The sequence below is a fragment of the Tupaia chinensis genome, unplaced genomic scaffold (genome assembly GCF_000334495.1).
Source record: "Tupaia chinensis unplaced genomic scaffold, TupChi_1.0 Scaffold144276_1, whole genome shotgun sequence".
Lineage (NCBI taxonomy): Eukaryota > Metazoa > Chordata > Mammalia > Scandentia > Tupaiidae > Tupaia > Tupaia belangeri.
Window position 1 is genome coordinate 6,081,613 of NW_006204133.1, and position 16,931 is coordinate 6,098,543.

The 16,931-nt window shown below is 47.6% G+C and overlaps 1 protein-coding gene across 20 annotated transcripts in view; it reads left to right on the plus strand.

The window, feature by feature from the left end:
* MAP4K4 (mitogen-activated protein kinase kinase kinase kinase 4) overlaps positions 1–16,931 on the plus strand; it is a gene marked incomplete at its 5' end in the record, with an annotated part of 213,826 nt that overhangs the window by 178,668 nt on the left and 18,227 nt on the right. For 3 of the 20 annotated variants that reach the window (XM_014583398.2, XM_014583401.2, XM_014583402.2), the window contains 11 exon segments: positions 630–791; positions 3,305–3,538; positions 4,434–4,540; positions 6,539–6,690; positions 7,502–7,599; positions 8,255–8,263; positions 9,944–10,119; positions 10,606–10,726; positions 11,797–11,988; positions 14,034–14,151; positions 14,471–14,641. In XM_014583398.2, the coding sequence (XP_014438884.1) occupies positions 630–791; positions 3,305–3,538; positions 4,434–4,540; positions 6,539–6,690; positions 7,502–7,599; positions 8,255–8,263; positions 9,944–10,119; positions 10,606–10,726; positions 11,797–11,988; positions 14,034–14,151; positions 14,471–14,641 (1,540 nt within the window). 20 annotated transcript variants of the gene reach the window in all.

The following is a 16,931-nucleotide window of genomic DNA, read 5'->3' on the forward strand; positions in this document are numbered from 1 at the left end:
ACCCGCCCCTTATTGAAAAACTTTCCAAAAAAAAAAAAAAAAAAAGAAGCGGCGAGGAACAGTGATCTGGCTACCTTTCCCTGAACCTGGAATGAGGATTGCCCGAGGGCTGTGCCTCAGGACAGGAAGTGGCCAGGCAGTTACTAGCGAGGGGTGCTGGGCAGGCAGGTGCACCTCAAAGGGGCTGAGGCCTGTCCAGATAGCACGCTCTGCTGCCTCTGCCCTCGCAGAGAGAAACTTCTAGAAACCCGAGCGCTGCTGGTTCTGCAGGCCTGTGTTTTGGGTAGAATGAATAGTGTTTTCAATTTCTAGTGACAGTCTCTTAATCTCTAGGCTTAGTTGGCTGTGACAGGTTAATTTTTTTTCTAGTTGATCATTGTATGGGATCATAGAATTCTGGGCAAGAGGGAGATGTAGAGGTTGCCTTGCTTAATTTTGATGCTCAGAAGTGTTTCCTGTTTCCTGTCAAATCCCAGCGCTGCTTTGTCTGCCCCTTCCCCGCTGTCCCTCTCTTAGAGCTGAAGACCACAGAACACTTCTCTTCGGAGTCCGTCCGCCTCAGACTTTCTTCAGTGTTTCTGCTTTTCTCCTACTAACACTGAGTTATGTCTTCTAATTCTCTGATGCAGGTGGAAGATAGATTTAGGAAAACTAACCACAGCTCCCCCGAAGCCCAGTCTAAGCAGACAGGCAGAGTATTGGAGCCACCAGTGCCTTCCCGATCAGAGTCTTTTTCCAATGGCAACTCCGAGTCTGTGCATCCTGCCCTGCAGAGACCAGCGGAGCCACAGGTAGCAACAGCCACTTTGCTGGGGGCCGAGGAGGCTCGCGTGATGGCTCAGTGTCCACGGGCCTGCTCATGGCGGCCGCAGGAGAGCGGGGCCACTTGGAATGACACGAGACTGGCAGGAGTAACTTTAGACCAGGGAGGACGTACACTCGATTGATAGGGAACAGGATTCGGTTTATGTTGTACTCACTAAGAGTATCTACAGTCAACTATGTCTTCATCATCTAACTTTTTGCCTTCTCTAGCTCAGAGGTTAAGTGTCTCCTTCCACTTGAAAGGCTTGTTAGGTTTTGGAGAGTGTTATGAACACATAGAAGGAGAACCAAGACTGTTCTCCCAGTTTTTAAAAGTAAGTGCTTGAACCCGGCTTTCGACCAGTTCTACGGTTTGACCTCTGTGAGCCGATAATGCCCTGAAATTTCATACACAATTGTTGGATTTGTGCAAAGAGGCACATTCTTTCCAAGAAAAGGTCCTTTTAACAGATTCCCAAAGGTTTTATGATCCAAAAAGATTATGATCCAGTGAGGGAGCGGTGGCTTTCTGAGATTTAGGCAAGGGCAAAGGTCACGACCCCCCCTTGGGTCGCATTGGCCCCGTCCAGCTGGGGAGAGCTTTTAGGCTCAGTGCTGTGTGGCTAAGCGAAGCTGCAGTGCTGTCCACAGAGGAGAGGACACAGCAGAGACTACCCCCGGCAAGGACCACAGGAATTCCTACGCTCTCACTGAAAATCACTGGCTTATAGCTGTTTTCCTCCTTGTTGCTGTGTAGTCAGAATTTTGGTTACAAGCCGTCAGCCTGAGTTTTTCTCATCACTGACGTTTGCATGGGAGTGGGACAAAAGCTCACGTTCTTGCGACAGATTCTCTCGAGAATTTGTAGTCCCCTTGGATGATGGGGGACAGTAGCATGGGAGAGTTCAACAATAGAAGAAAAGCTGGGGCTGAAGCACGGGTGTGGGCAGGGCTGGGCGCACGTCTGTGAGGGGTCAGTAGATAGGCGACTCCAGAGAGTAGAGAGTGGAAGGGAAAGGAGAGCGGAGAAAGCAAACCACAAACAGGGACGAGGAGAGAGGCTGTCGGAACAGGCGTGATGACGCCTGTACCCCGAGACTCTGCACTTTTCCCGTGTAGGTATATTTCGAGTGTATAGGATAAAAGTTTTTGTTCAGAAATTTAAATTTGCTATAAATGAAAAGTCTTTATTTGGTCACTGACAGTTTAGAAAATAGGAGTTTCCTTTGAATTAATTGTACAGCAGAATTTTTATATTTGGGATTGACAAATGCAGTACTTGGAAATAGTTGCCTTTTTCCTTCTATTCTAAAGCTGCTTTAGGCTGAAGCATATATCCGTGTAACATTCTTTGGAGGAAACTTTTCTCTTGTTAGCACTATTTTGACTCTCATTTTTAATTACATACATTCATGTAATAGGTATGTAGCTAGAATGATATAATACTGAACAATTACTTTAAAATAATAAAATATCATTTAATGAAAATGTCTTATAGATTGTTCCAGAATTGTTCCCCCAACTAAACTCAGCCAAAGTAATTTTTTTGAGAGAGAGAGATTTTTTTGCTATAAGGCATGTGCACTCGCCCAAGAGAGAAGACAGACAGAAAGTGAGAAATCAACCCCCAGGAGGATGGTCACGCTGCAATACTTTCCCCTCCATTCTCCTCTCAGGATCTTGGGGATACACACACACACACACACACACACACACCTGGCCTGAGTTTCAAGTCACTGGGTCTGGGACTTGAACCGTGGTCGACTACATGGAAGTCCAACGACGTAATCATAATGCCATCTGCTGGTCCCCCGACAAGTAATTTTTATATTTATTTTTGTGAATTGTCCAGTAAAAGGAATACCCCAACAGCAGACTAAGGGAATCTATGATACTGAATTTAAAGAAATCACAATTTTTTTTCTAACTAGTATAAAGGTAAATGGAGAAATCGAGGTTATGAGTGTTTTAAATCTTGAGAAATGAGAAAACTTATTTGCATATTTGAAAACTTGGGTGTTTTTAAGTATGAACATGAGGGTGCGTTTTTGCCCGATCAGTGTGCTGTGTTCTTGGTACCTGGTCTGAAATCTTACCCTGCCAGGGAACATGAGGATGGCTAGGCAGGTTCGCGTGTCGGACAGTGTCCCTCACTTGCGATTTTCCACCTTCCTCTGCCTCTAACCTCTCTGCTTTGACAAGGATGTGCCTGCAGGGCACCTTCCCCCTTTGTAAGGAAACTTCATGCTTACTGCTATCTGTAATGTTTGTCTGGATATGAAAAGAGCTTTCCTTCTGAATGTACATGTGTTCTTTTCTACGACTGTGCTCCCCAGACCGCTTCCTCCCTGGAGTGTAATGTCACAGTCCTGGCTTTACCTGCTGCTGTGCCTCCTGTTTGCACCCCCTTTGCCAGTTCCTGCTTTGGATTTGGTATTGACCAGAAAAGCCCGTTTTATGCAGAACGCATTGAATGTTTTGTGTTTTGTTTTCTCGTAAGGTACAGTGGTCCCACCTGGCATCTCTCAAGAACAATGTTTCCCCTGTCTCGCGATCCCATTCCTTCAGTGACCCTTCTCCTCCCAAATTTGCACAGCACCATCTTCGTTCTCAGGACCCATGTCCACCTTCCCGCAGTGAGGGGCTCACTCAGAGCTCTGACTCTAAGTCGGAGCTGCCTGACCCCACCCAAAAGGCTTGGTCTAGATCAGACAGTGACGAGGTGCCTCCAAGGGTAAGGAGCAGAAAGACAGACGTGTGCTTCTTCTTCCTTTTTGTTGTTATTATTTTTAAAATATTTATTTTAATTAAGGGTACGGTGACTTCACCAGAATTAAAGGGGCAATGAAATTTCAAAGGAATTTTTTTATGGTGGAGAGAAATTTCCATAGTTGGCAGTTACATGTAGCCCGTGGCCAGTTAGCTTTTTATCGCTATTGCTAACTCTGTACTTCAACGTAAGAGCAAACTGATTCAAGAGTGAGTCCATGAGGAATATGTTTCTGGAATGAACAGAATCCTCACTTAGCAGTTTTCTTACAAACGTAGACAGAAGCTGTGTGGTGTTTTGCACCAGTAACTAATACCAAAATGTTTAGAAAAGGACCCATAAAGAAAAAAAATGAATAATTTCAAAGAATGATTTTTTTTTAAATATAGTTTTTTTATTTTAAATGATGAAATTAATCAAGAGAGCACATTTTAGGAATTTCTTTTTTTAACCTGCACTTGGAATTTGCTTCTCTGAGTATTTCCTTGCTTCCTTGCCAGTCCTTGCTTCTTGCTGATCCATTGTAGGCCATTGATTTCTTCAGCTGATTTTCCTAATTCCACGTGATCTCACCAAAATACTGTACATGTCCCTTGCAACCACGCCTTAGTGCTGGCATCACATAACTTACAGAAGTTAGAGAGGCTGTTCGTACCGGCTCCTTCGGTGCCGTGGCCTAAATTTTCTCTCCCCATTTTGTCAGTGGAGGACAGACAGGGTTGGGTTGGGGTGGGGGCGGGGTCAGTCGTAGGAAGGCAGTGTAATTAGGACTGTGTTCGAGTATGTTTTGGTTAGGAACGTCTCTTTTTTCTCCTGCTCATGTTTTCAGCCACGTAATTATTCTGTTTCCCACCTCAAGGTTCCTGTGAGAACAACGTCACGTTCCCCGGTTTTGTCCCGTCGGGATTCCCCACTGCAGGGCAGTGGTCAGCAAAACAGCCAAGCAGGACAGAGAAACTCCACCAGGTATTCGGAGAGGGGCGGGAAGACTGAAGACAGTTTTACCATGTGGTTTGCTACAGTCTCACTGTCTGCCTTTATAAAAATGCTCATGAGCAAAGATGATGGGAAGCAAAAACAGCCGTGACCTCTGTGAGCAGGAGCAGCAGCCAAGAGCTCCGGAGGACAGCCAGGGTTCGAACCCAGATGTGTGCGGTCGTATTTCGAGGGAAGACTCCCAGTCTCTGTGAGAGTGCCTGGAAGGAATGGCAGGGCAGAGGCTTATAGGAGAACTATCATCAGAGGAAGCTTTTTTTTTTAATCTCAAGGGCATGCGAAGGCCTTTGGAGTGGGGTAGAAATCCCAGAAGGGATTGGTGGTCGGTCTGCTGTGAATCAGTGAACAACCAAGCAGCGGCTTTTGTAGGTTCTAGAGCTGGTCTGCTCAGGACAGTCCCATGAGCCACACAGACTTCTTAAATTTAGATTTAACTTAAAAATGAAATACATTTAGGACCTTACTCCTTAGTTGTACCAGTCATATTTCAAGGGCTCTCTAGGCACAAGTATAAGTGGTTATGTGATTATGCAGCTCCGATACACAATGCTCTCCTCACCACAGAAAGTTCCATCGAACAGCTTCATCACCACCAGTCTCTGAGGTCAGCCTCCTGCACGTGGAACCTTGGTGTAACTCAAGTGGCTGGAGGCCCATAACTCAGAAGCTTCAAAGAACCCCTCAGTCCCAGCGACCAGGGGGAACTATGGGCTTCAGCAACTCGGGTTCCCGGCTCGGATCCCGCCCTGGGTCTCAGAGCGCCTCTGGGGAACACTTTAGAATGAGATGTAGGCCACTTTTGCTTGGTCCTTTCCCCTCTAACAACCCAGGCTGTTATCAGTCTCTTGGAACTCCTTCTTCATTTGCAAAAAAGACCTATGACTATGTCTGGGCAGTAATTCTTACCTAGCAAATGTGTGCTGATCTGTCCATCCCACCCAGTGCTTTCTGTACCATTTTGTAACACGGTGAACACAAGGGAGTACCTTTGTAAGGGCTGGTTTTGGAGGGCAGTGATGGCTGGGTGAGAGAAACAGCCCAGAATGGATTCTAATTTTGCATGTAATTTTATAAGTGGAATCTTTTCTCTTTTAAACTCATTGTTCTAATTGCCATAGGGCATGTGTGCTTGTCAGAGAGAGACAGAGGGAGGAGGAAGGGAAAAAGTGTCCCCATTGGAGAATGATCATGCCACAACCCATTTCTCCATCCTGTCTGGATTGGAGGCACACATGCATACGTACTTGGCCTGTTTTTCAAGCTTCCAGGCCTGGGATTTGAACCATAGTCAGCTATGTGGTATCCAGCTTCCTTAACTACTAGACCATGGATCCAGCCCTGAATAGAATCTTTGTAAAGTTAAGACTAAGTTTGTAGCTGTGACAAAGAATGGCAATGCTGGGACCAGCAGATGGCATAATGGTTACATTGCTGGACTCCCACATGGTCAACCACGTACTCAAGTTCAGGTCCTGAACCCGGTGGCTTAAAACTCATGCAGGGCATGTGTGTGTGCGTGCCCAAAATCCCAAGAGAAGATGGAGGAGAAGGGACTGTGGTATGCCATCCCCCCTGCTGGGGGTGATTTCTCACTTTCTGTCTCTCTGGCAAGCACACACGCCCTATAGCAAAATTCTCTCTTTACAATAAATAAATAAATAAATACATAAATAAGAAAGAAAAGCAATGCCTCTAGCCTGAGCAGAAGCATTTCATCTTACATGTGCTACAGGTTTTAGGTCTGCTCACAGTATGATACCGTAATTGGGCAATTTTGGTTTCTTAAGATATCCGAGATAAAATTCGCGAATGCTCTCATGACCTGTGGACCACGGGTATTAAATGCTGTTTGTGGGCCCTTTCTCTGCTCTCCGTTTCAGACGTCAGGGGTAGCTTCGTGCACAAGTGTCTGATTTGGAGCTGTGTCTGGGGAGGGTGCGTTAACTGTTCTCTCTTCTTCCCTAACAGCAGTATTGAGCCCAGACTGCTGTGGGAGAGAGTGGAGAAGCTGGTGCCCAGGCCTGACAGTGGCAGCTCCTCGGGCTCCAGCAACTCGGGTTCCCAGCCCGGGTCCCACCCTGGGTCTCAGAGCGGCTCCGGAGAACGCTTCAGAATGAGATGTAGGCCACTTTTCCTTGGTTCTTCATTTGCAGAAAAGACCTGTGGTTGGCATGTCACATTTATCACAACCAGTGGTTTCGTGGAAGGTGCAGGTGACGCTCATGAGCATTTTAATCCTAAAGAACTCACTTTGAGAACTTCACATGCTCCTAGCACTGCGAGGACCTTATATCTTACAGCAGTTAATTAACTTGCCCCAAGTAATTAGCTGACTGTTTGAGCTGGATTCTTTTTTTTTTAAATGCGGGAGGGCCTGAGGGAGTGGATGGAGGAGGAAGGAGCGGCCTTGAACAAGGGCCTGGTCATGCTGCAGTCCTTTTCCTCTAGTTCTCCATTCCATCAGGGTCCTGGCCTACACACACATAGGCCTGTGGTTTTTTTAAAGCTTCTGGGGTTGGGGCCGAAATTCACACCGTGGTCAGCCAGGTGGGGTTTGGCCTCTTGGTCAGCCATGTGGGAATCGGCCTCTTCTATGCAGCATCTGGCTGCTCGGCTGCTGGGCCATCCCCGAGTTGGCGTGGGAGCCCCGTCACGTCAGAATGGACTCCAGGTCTGCGCTGTCATTGATGCTGGTTATGTTTACTGGCTTGCCGTAATGGGTAGCGAAGGCCCCTGCCTTGTTAGTGGCTTACCGTGGAGTTCCTAGTGAACACGTGGAGTAGAGTGTGGTGATGGAGGGGCCTGTGGAGACCCTGACATGGGTGGGGAAAGGGGGTTGAGAGGGAGCAGAAGGCCAGCTGGGCTGGGACTGTGCCGTGACCGTTCCTGGTGTTCACGTGTCTGCCGTTCTGTCTCCGTCAAACCCCACAGCATCATCTAAGTCAGAAGGCTCCCCCTCTCAGCGCCTTGAGAACGCAGCAAAGAAACCTGAGGACAAAAAAGAAGTTTTTAGACCACTCAAGCCTGCTGTAAGAATCGCACAGAATCACTTTTACTTGTTTTGGGTTGAGTGAGAGCTTTCTTTTCAAAATGTGATTGGGAAGCCCGAGGTTCCGTCTGCTAGTGTTGGGCATTCCGAGAAGTGACCCAAACCCCGGGCACATTTGTGTCCCCCCCTGCAGTCCCCACCCTTAGTCACCTTACTCCCTATAGGAAATGCTCATGGAGTGAAACCTCTTCCTGTGCTTCACGCGTGCACTTACAGAGGGACACAGAGCGAACTGTAGCTTTTCTCTAACGGAGTTTCCGCCCAGGAAAACCCATCTTTCAAACTAGAAGAGGCAGAGAGACCTTTGTATCTCTCTGCTTGGCATTAGCCTCTATTTACGTTTGATAAGTTGGGCCTTTGCCATGCTGGCTTTAAATGAATTTTAAAATCACCTTCTGAACCTCACCTGTTGGGGTGGGGTTGTGACTGTTTCTCGTGCCCCTCCTCTCATCCGTGCTGTTTACCTGACTGCGTGGCCGGGGCACACTGTGGAAGCTGGAGCCTGTGGGGGTCTGATTTCCTGCCTGACCTGATCTCAGTGCTTCTCTCTCTCCCGTTCTCCTCCCTGCTTCCTCGTGCTGGGCCTCCCTCACCAACAATGGCTTCTCGGACCACGGAACTGCCACATGCCACAGGGTGAAGTGGTAAGTCCGCCTCTAACACGTCCACCTCAGAGCAGCGCCACCTGCATTGAGCTGAGCACATACCCCAGCTGCATCCCTCTCCTTCCCGACACAGTGTTTTGCTCTTGTCTAGGATTTGAAAACCTTGAAACTCACTTCAGCTTTCTTTTCTTTTCTTTGTTTTTACATTTATTTATCTATTTCTCATGAGAGAGAGTCAGGGACCTCCAGAAGGGTGCTGACACAGTGTGGTCCTCCGCCAGCCCTCCATCCAGTCGATCCAAGGTGTGCCTGGTGTGTTCACGTCAACTCGGGATCGGAACCCCAAGACCCCCGAGCACCAGCACAGGACACACCGCCATGGCTGGCCCTGTGTCAGCTTTCTTAACACACACCATTCGTTGCATCATTTATTGTTTGTATTAAATGTAGCTTTTCTGAATAACTATTTAAAAAGCTGCAGCTATAATCATGAAACAGCAAGACTCAAGGCCCAAGACTTTATCACTGCAGAGGCTCAAGACCAAAAAGGAAACACACTCTCAGTGTAGAAAAGAAGAAAACTAAGTTGGAACTGCCAAAAATAAAAAGAAAAATAGCTACAGAGCCTACTGTTTTCAAAACTCATGACTTTAAAATAGAATTCTCAAGTGCAAAGATGAAATTGGGACTTTTATATAAAAAGGAGTGGTATAAATAACCACTTGTGAGACTTGTATTTGGTAAATTGAATCTTAAAGAATCTCAGTACAGAAGAGTAAAAGAAAATGAAGTGCTTTTTGGACAAGTTTTCTGTAGACTTTCTGATGTGCATATTCGCTGTATATCCCAGTTTTGTGGGGAAATGTGGGGATGGCTCGAAGGAGGAGGCTGCAAGGAAGCCACCCGAGCCTTCCACTCTCAGAGCACATGGGGCCCTCTGTCTTCATGGGCCACCAGCTGCTTAAGAACATGGCAGGTTGTTAACCATTGGTGAGGCGAGGTATGGGTCATGTCTTGGGGCTCACCACAGTCTTCTCACTTCCCTACAGGTTTGGGATTCTAATACACATAGAAAATAGAAATACTTAAAATCATGTCTGTTTAACTAGTTTTCTGGAAAACACTTTTAAAAGAAGACTTTGTCATGTAGGCAGATGTCTTTGCAACAGATCCCAAGGATCTGTCTATACTTTTTCTAAAAAATGGTTTGACTTGATTCGATTTAATATGATTTTCAATTTGCTGTAAGGTGTGCACACTCATAGAAAGACAGTATGGATGAGAGAGAAAGTGAGAAAGCAAGCTGCCGGGTCTGGGGCTTGGTTGGATGGTTGGCCAGGTGGGGGTACAGCACCTTAACCTCCACGTTACCTGCTGGCCCCATATGTATGCTCTTTAATCTAGAACTTCACCTTAATTTGGAGTTGAAAGATGCCATCAACTTACCCTATGCAGGTGTTACGTTTTTTATTGTTAGTGGGCTTTGAATATACACAGTATCTTTGATTTTGGAGGAATCTTCTTTTTAAAAAAAAAATAGTTATCTTTGACTTTTCTTGTCCTTTCTATCAAAAACCCTGAGCGCTCACCTCATCTTTGACTAGTATGGACCAGTTTCATGAAGCCGACATTGTGGCTGTTCAGGGGTAGCTGAAATAAACTTCTCTTCCTCCCTTCCTTGCCCCAGCCTCACTCTCTTTCTTCTGTCCTGTGCGCTAGGACTTGACCGCGCTGGCCAAGGAGCTTCGAGCTGTGGAAGACGTGCGACCGCCTCACAAAGTGACGGACTACTCCTCCTCCAGCGAGGAGTCCGGGACGACGGACGAGGAGGACGATGACGTGGAACAGGAAGGGGCCGACGAGTCCACCTCCGGACCCGAGGACACCCGAGCAGCGTCAGTCCTTGGTGTAGTTTAGGGAGGATGAGAGCATTCCCACGGGCCGCCTTTCCCTGTCATACCCAGAGGGTTTTTCTCTGTGTGCTTGCCATGGGGTTCCAGGAGCACGCAGCTTCTCCTTGTTGATTCCACAGCAGGCACCTTGGTGTTTCGCCCTTCTGTGTGCGCACGTATGTGTGTGCACACGTGCCTCCCTTCAACACCCTAGCGTGTACTTTATTTTTTCCAGTGAATTTGAAGATATAAAACACACTGTTAGTGTGATGTGACTGCTGTAACCATACGTGTGTGCTCAGAAACACACACTCAGACGGCACCGGAAGGAAATTCTTTGTTGAAGGGAGATAGCTAACCATGTGCTTTCCTTGAGGAAGCTCTTCCTGTAGCCTTGTCTCGTTTAGGGCTTTGAGCAGGTGTGGGGTCTGAGCAGCATGTCCTCGACTGGTGGCATTCGGGCCCTTGACTCGTGGGTATTTTCCGCAGGTCGTCTCTAAATTTGAGCAATGGCGAGACGGAGTCTGTGAAGACCATGATTGTCCATGACGATGTAGAAAGTGAGCCGGCCATGACCCCGTCCAAGGAGGGCACCCTGATCGTCCGCCAGGTACCCGTGTCCTCTCTGTTGTCAGAGGCTAAGCTTCTCCTGTGGTCATTAACCCACTTGCTCATCCACTCACTCATGCTGTTTCTACATCATCATCTGTTTTCACATTAACAAGACCCAGAGGGTAGAGCGCGGGCTAGGGCGGTAGGTCTTGCTGCATGCCAGGACGGTGCGAGTAGTCCTCCACCCCACATCTGCTCCCCTGCATGTCTGCGGCAGCCCTCATCTGAGCACCACGCTGAGTCTCACAGTCTGTGTCTGAGCGGTAGAAGAGCCACAGGGAGCCCTTAAACGGGCTTGCAGAGGGAGGCAGCAGATTCGAGTCTGTGGCAGAGGAGTCCCAGTGGCCCTGCCAAGAGCACCAAGCTCGGGTGTCTGCCATGCCGCGGTAGGAGCGGACGGCCAGGCAGGACACACTTCATCACAGCCCACAGATGTGGAGAGCACAGGGTGGGAGGTCTCTCTTCCGTGTTCCTCAATATTAGTTTGCTTGTTTATTGAACAATGAACGTGTACCTCCCAGGCGTGCTCAGTTGGATCACTAAATTTTACAACTGTTTATTTCTTAGCTTAGACTTAATTAAAGTGGTAGACTTCTCACGTAAGTAGGTCTAGGCACCTGTCTGTCATTTTGGGCTTTGCCTCGAGTGTGTTTCATGCTCCGGCCATGCATCCGGATGGCAAGTAGGAAGGGCGTGGGGAAGACCAGGATCGAAGGAAGCCAGGGGGTATGTTCTAGAGCTTTAGATAGAAACACTGAAAAAAGAAAAAGAAGGGTTCAAGGTTTTGGTCACAGAAGTTAGTGCGACAGGGAAACCAGGCTAAGCACTCTGCCCAAGATGTGTGGCCACCAGATGGAGCCATCAGAAGAGGGACTTGGGGTTCTGTTGGCTCAACTTCGGCATTTGGAAAGGAAGTGTGAGCCGTTTCAGGGTCCTTTCCTAGGAGCTCCTTGGTAATGTCACAGACTTTGAAAGGTCACACAGCACCGTCAACAAGCAGGTATCAGTAGGGTTGTAGGCAATTTCAGCAGCGCTTGAGCGAGACCAGTGTGCCTGTTTTTTCTACAGAGTACAGTTGACCAAAAGCGTGCCAGCCATCATGAGAGCAATGGCTTTGCCGGTCGCATTCACCTCTTGCCAGATCTCTTACAGCAAAGCCATTCCTCCTCCACTTCCTCCACCTCCTCCTCCCCATCCTCCAGCCAGCCGACACCCACCATGTCCCCACAGACACCCCAGGACAAGCTCACTGCTAATGAGGTATGTCTCGCACCACAGCTGGCTGCTCTCCTGGGGTTAGACCACTGCCTAGGAGCTAGTGTGCAAAGGAGACCTTTCCACCACCCCTGCCCCTTCCCTACCCGCCCTGCTTTCTTCTGTCACCTCCCTGTCTCCCCACCCCCACCCCCACCCCCGAGTAACATGTTTCAGATCTGCCTACAAATCCCTTAACCCTAGATCGATTTCCCTCCAAACTTGCTGGTTCACTGTGTATTCCCTCTAGAAAAGTGTAGTTGCATGGCTTTCTTTCTCTAGTTTATTTTTTAAGAAATGAAATGATTGCTGTGTTCTCAAACCCATTATGTATTTGGCATGAAATTCTTGTAGTTATTTGTGGAGTCTGCCCTTTTCGTTCAGTGAATTAAGCGTAGGCAAGTTTGGTTAAGCAGATTTGGCCTTATCTGGATGAATTTGCTATCCTGTCCAGTAATCTCCTTCAAACAGGGCCAGTCTGTTGTTTTTTGTTGTTTTTTTCCTTTTTCTTTTTTGGGGGGTGGTTTTTGGTTGGTTACTCTTATTTTCACCAACCCTGTTAAAAGGATTTCTTTTGTTAAAATTTGCAATCATTCAGGAGTTTTAAGAAGAGGCCGAATGCTTTTCAGGGAAAACCTAGAAAATTCAGATGTTAAGCAGGAAAGATGGCAGTCTGAGTGTGCTTTTAATGTAAAGCCGTGCGTGGGAAATGTGGTGTGCTTGTCTCCAGGTGTGGCTGTGGTGCTGGGCCTGGGTGCTAGCTGGGTGAGTGCTCTCTGAACAGGGTTCTACCCCCAGGGCAGGGACAGAGTCCCCTGGAGCACCCTGTTATGACACAGGCCGTCTGACTCCACAGGAGGTGTGGTGTCAGTGCACTTTCTAACAGGCGAGGGAGGCGGAAACTGACACTCGCTTCAGTCAGTCTTCGGTCGGCGTGAGCACTTACCACTGCCGAGGCCCATTTTGGGCCCTTTGTTAGAATCAGGAAAGGCTTCCCTCTTCTCAGGGAGAGGAGAGCAGGAGAAGTGGATGCTCCCTAGGCAGGCTCGCCTCACGTGGGCCATTGGCCAGCCTGGCCACAGATTCAGAAGGAGGGACTTGGGGGGTGGCATATCAGGTAGGGAGCTTTAGGAGGGTGTGTGGGCTCAGGACATGGTGACTTCAGGTGTCCGTGGAGGCAGAGATGGTACAGGACAAAGCACCTGATCAGACATGTTCTTTTTATCTCCTGAGATATAATATCCACCCACACTTACATTTCTCCTTACGTTTAAATTTTAAACTTTGCTCCATTTGCTCTAATGTACAGAAATTTTCTATAACCCTTAACTCACTAAACTGGCAAGTTTATTTTTCTGTTTGTTTTGTTTTTAATTGTCATTACATTTCCACTTAACAATTTGTTTCACTTTCTTTGTTTTTTTTTTTGTCTTAAGTTACATTATTAACCAAAAACACTAGTGCTCCTACAAAGATAAAAGGATATGCCTCTGTTGTTTGCATCTTTGACTAACGAGCTCTTGTTCAGTGTGGGTTTAATGGTGATGCACCTAGAATGATGATAACGGAAACTTCTGTAGCTTCCTGGCAAGAGGCTCACTTAAAAAATAAATGAATAAAACTAAGTTAAGGTTTTCCAATGTTCCAGTATAAATTATTTGGACTTCTTTTGGGTAGGAGAGTAACGTTAGAAATTGGTGAATTGAGGTCAGGCGTTTCAGACCTCTTTTAGGTGTTTTTATCGTAATTGTTTATTTAATTAAAAAAATTAAAAAGCCAGGCGTGTGAAGGGTGGGTGTTCCTGGAGCTGGCCGGCTTGCTCTCCGGGATGAGCCATGCTTGGCGTGTTTCTGGGGTATCTCTGCAGCAGGTCCAGCCCCCTCTCTGAGTGTCCATGAAGAGGCTCCCTGCGAAGTGTTTTTGGGGAAGGATGCAAAAGGGATCAGGCTTTATACCGGGAACTAGTGCAGTATAGAAGTAGGTTGAAATGTTTTTTAATGTTCGCCTTTCAAATGTCATATGTATTAATAAAATTGAAATTTACATTACAGACTCAGTCCGCTAGTAGCACACTCCAGAAACACAAATCTTCCTCCTCCTTTACACCTTTTATAGACCCCCGATTACTACAGATTTCTCCATCTAGCGGGACCACAGTGACTTCCGTGGGTAAGTACAGGAACGACAGACAAGCAGCTGCCCTGCAGGACTCAATCACTTTGCGTTGCTCTCTCAGGGGGCTCAGGCATGGCATGCTGGTTGCTCAGAGGCATGAGCCTCGGGCTCAGAGACCTCCCAACCCACTGCATTGCTATACATGCCGCGAGCTGCAGCTCCTTTCTCCACATACATGTCTCATAGGTTTCTTCTCCGGGGCAGAGCATTGTTATGGCATACGTACACTGACTCACAGAATAGTGGGAGAGGGTGGCAGGTGCTGTGTGCATGCGTGCATGTGAAAAATGACTTCCGATGTGCTGTGTTTCAGTGGGATTTTCCTGCGATGGAATGAGACCAGAAGCCATAAGGCAAGATCCCACCCGGAAGGGCTCGGTGGTCAATGTGAATCCCACCAACACTCGGCCACAGAGCGACACCCCTGAGATTCGCAAATATAAGAAGAGGTTTAACTCCGAGATCCTGTGTGCTGCCTTATGGGGTAGGTGTCCTGCCACTGCCCTGCGTCGTGTCTTCTGTCCTGAAGGGCTGTCCTTTAGTGAAGTTCTCCTCAGAGTGGCCGGTGATCGTTGGCAGGGCTGATGACAGGACAGAAGGCTCCTGGGATGCCCGTCCGCCTTGCAGGTCCGTGAATAGAGAGGTGTGGTCTGTGTGCACGGGCTCTCCTTTTGGCAGACAAAGCTTGGAAGGAACATTGATCCCTATTTCTTCACAGAAGAAAGAAAATTAAAAAGCCACGGCAGGCACTTGGCCCATGTTTATAGGTAGAATGAAGTTCCTGGAGATGATGCTTTTCCTTAAATGTTTCAGTGCAACTCTATTTTTTTTTTTTTTTCCTTGCTTTGTGACTTGGCCCTCACATAAAAGTGAAACTTTTAGAAGCGGTGTGCATCAGGGTCTGCAGGAGGCAACTGTGGAGCTGGTGTTCCCTGTCGAACACCTGCAGTGTTAGTATGGCATCTTCAGCTCTGGAAACACCACGAAAGAAGGGCATTCGTGGAGAGCTTGCCGCACACGAACTCCTGCCTTCTCACATTCCAAAACAGCTTTGCTGTCTCTGGTCCTTCCTCCAGCTCATGCCCGTGGATAGGTCCTGCTCCTATCCTTCCTCTGTCCTCCAGTCCCATACTTGGTCCTTCTTCTTCTTCTTGAACTTTGAGCCTGCCTGTTCTGAAGAAGGATCCTGCTTCTCCCCCGACGTCGCCCTCCCTTGGCTGCGCAGTGTAAGCGAACAGGAGACGAGCAGCCTGTTGGCTTGGGGCCCATGGCAGTCGTATTCCTCCAGTGTCGACATCCCTGCCGCTGCACCAGCTCTCTGTGCTCACCTGCTCTGAGCCCTCGTGTTCGCCACTCTCCTTCCTGCTGCTTGGGCAACTGCTTGGGGTTGGCACAGAGGCCTTTGCTTTCATCGTTTGAATCTCCCAATGTTCCTGGTCCCTGTTGTTGAAGACGAGGGGTCCTGTTGTGTGATAGATCGACCGTCTTTGCTGTCCGGATTTCAGCCTGTCCTCAGTCCTCTCCTGCCCCTGATAATCTCCAGCTCATCCCAAAGGTGTTAGAAGATGGTCTGTCCCGGTGCAGACATGCCTGCTCGCTCTTTTATCCTTTGAGATCTGGATTTCTGTTCGTGTTGCTCCTGAAAGAATGACTTGTGAAGCCCCTCGTGATCATATCGTCAGCCGTGTTATTAACTGCCAGGTAGAAGGACCAGCAGCTGATTCTCGGGGTATGGGCATGACACGAAAGCACTGCCACAGCCCTGCCACAGCGCACCGCTGCTCAGCTATTCGGTTGCTGTTTTTCTGGGGAGTAGTTTCACTTTTTATTCATATGGAGGGCCATTCAGGAGAGCGCGTGTATCATTGAAAATTACTGTTATGTTCAATGTAGAGATAACGTTAAAAATGTCAGTTCTTTCAAAGTCGATCATCCCTCTTTAACAGGTCACATCATTTTTAACCAGATTATGCTTGGTAGCAATTTTACTTGATAAACTCCTCAAATGTTCTGCAAATTAGTGGGCCTTATTCTACGTGCTACTAACGGATCTTTATGAACTAAAAGACTTCTAAAATTTCCGCAAATGTATTTTTCCTAATTCATTTCAAAGGAAAAAAGGAGAGTAATCTCAAACCTGTATCCTGTATTTTTTTAGGGAGATTTTTGCTGTAGAGCACATGCACTCTCCAGAGAGATAAAGAGAGGAATCAGCCCCCAGGGAGGGTGTCCATGTTGTGATCCTTCTCCTCCATTCTCCTCTCAGGATTTTGGGCACTCATGCACACGCTCCTGGCGTGAGTTTGAAACCGCAGATTCCAGGACCTGAATTGCAGTCAGGCCGTGTGGGAGTCCAGCCATGTAACTGTCATGCCATCTGCTGGTCCCTCAAGCCTGTGTCTTTAAAAATACAGTGAAATTTTCAATTTGGTATTATGTTAAAAGAATACATAAATCAATGTGTCTGGGTACTCCTTAGGTTGGGACACATCAGTGGTGGATTTCTTTAAGTTGCTCATGATGTTGATCATCATTTACCTTGGATGTTAAGTTAAAAAGAAGCTGCTTCTGGGCGCTGGCAGGTGGCGTGGTGGTTAAGGATGCTGGATTCCCACGTAGTTGACTGAGGTTCTAGTCCCAGACCTGGTGGCTTAAAACTCAGTGCTGGACATATGTGCATGTTTGCCCAAAATCCTGAGAAGAGAATGGAGGAGAAGGGATTTTGGTATGGCCACCACCAGGGAGGTGATTTCTCTCTTTCTGTCTGTCTGTCT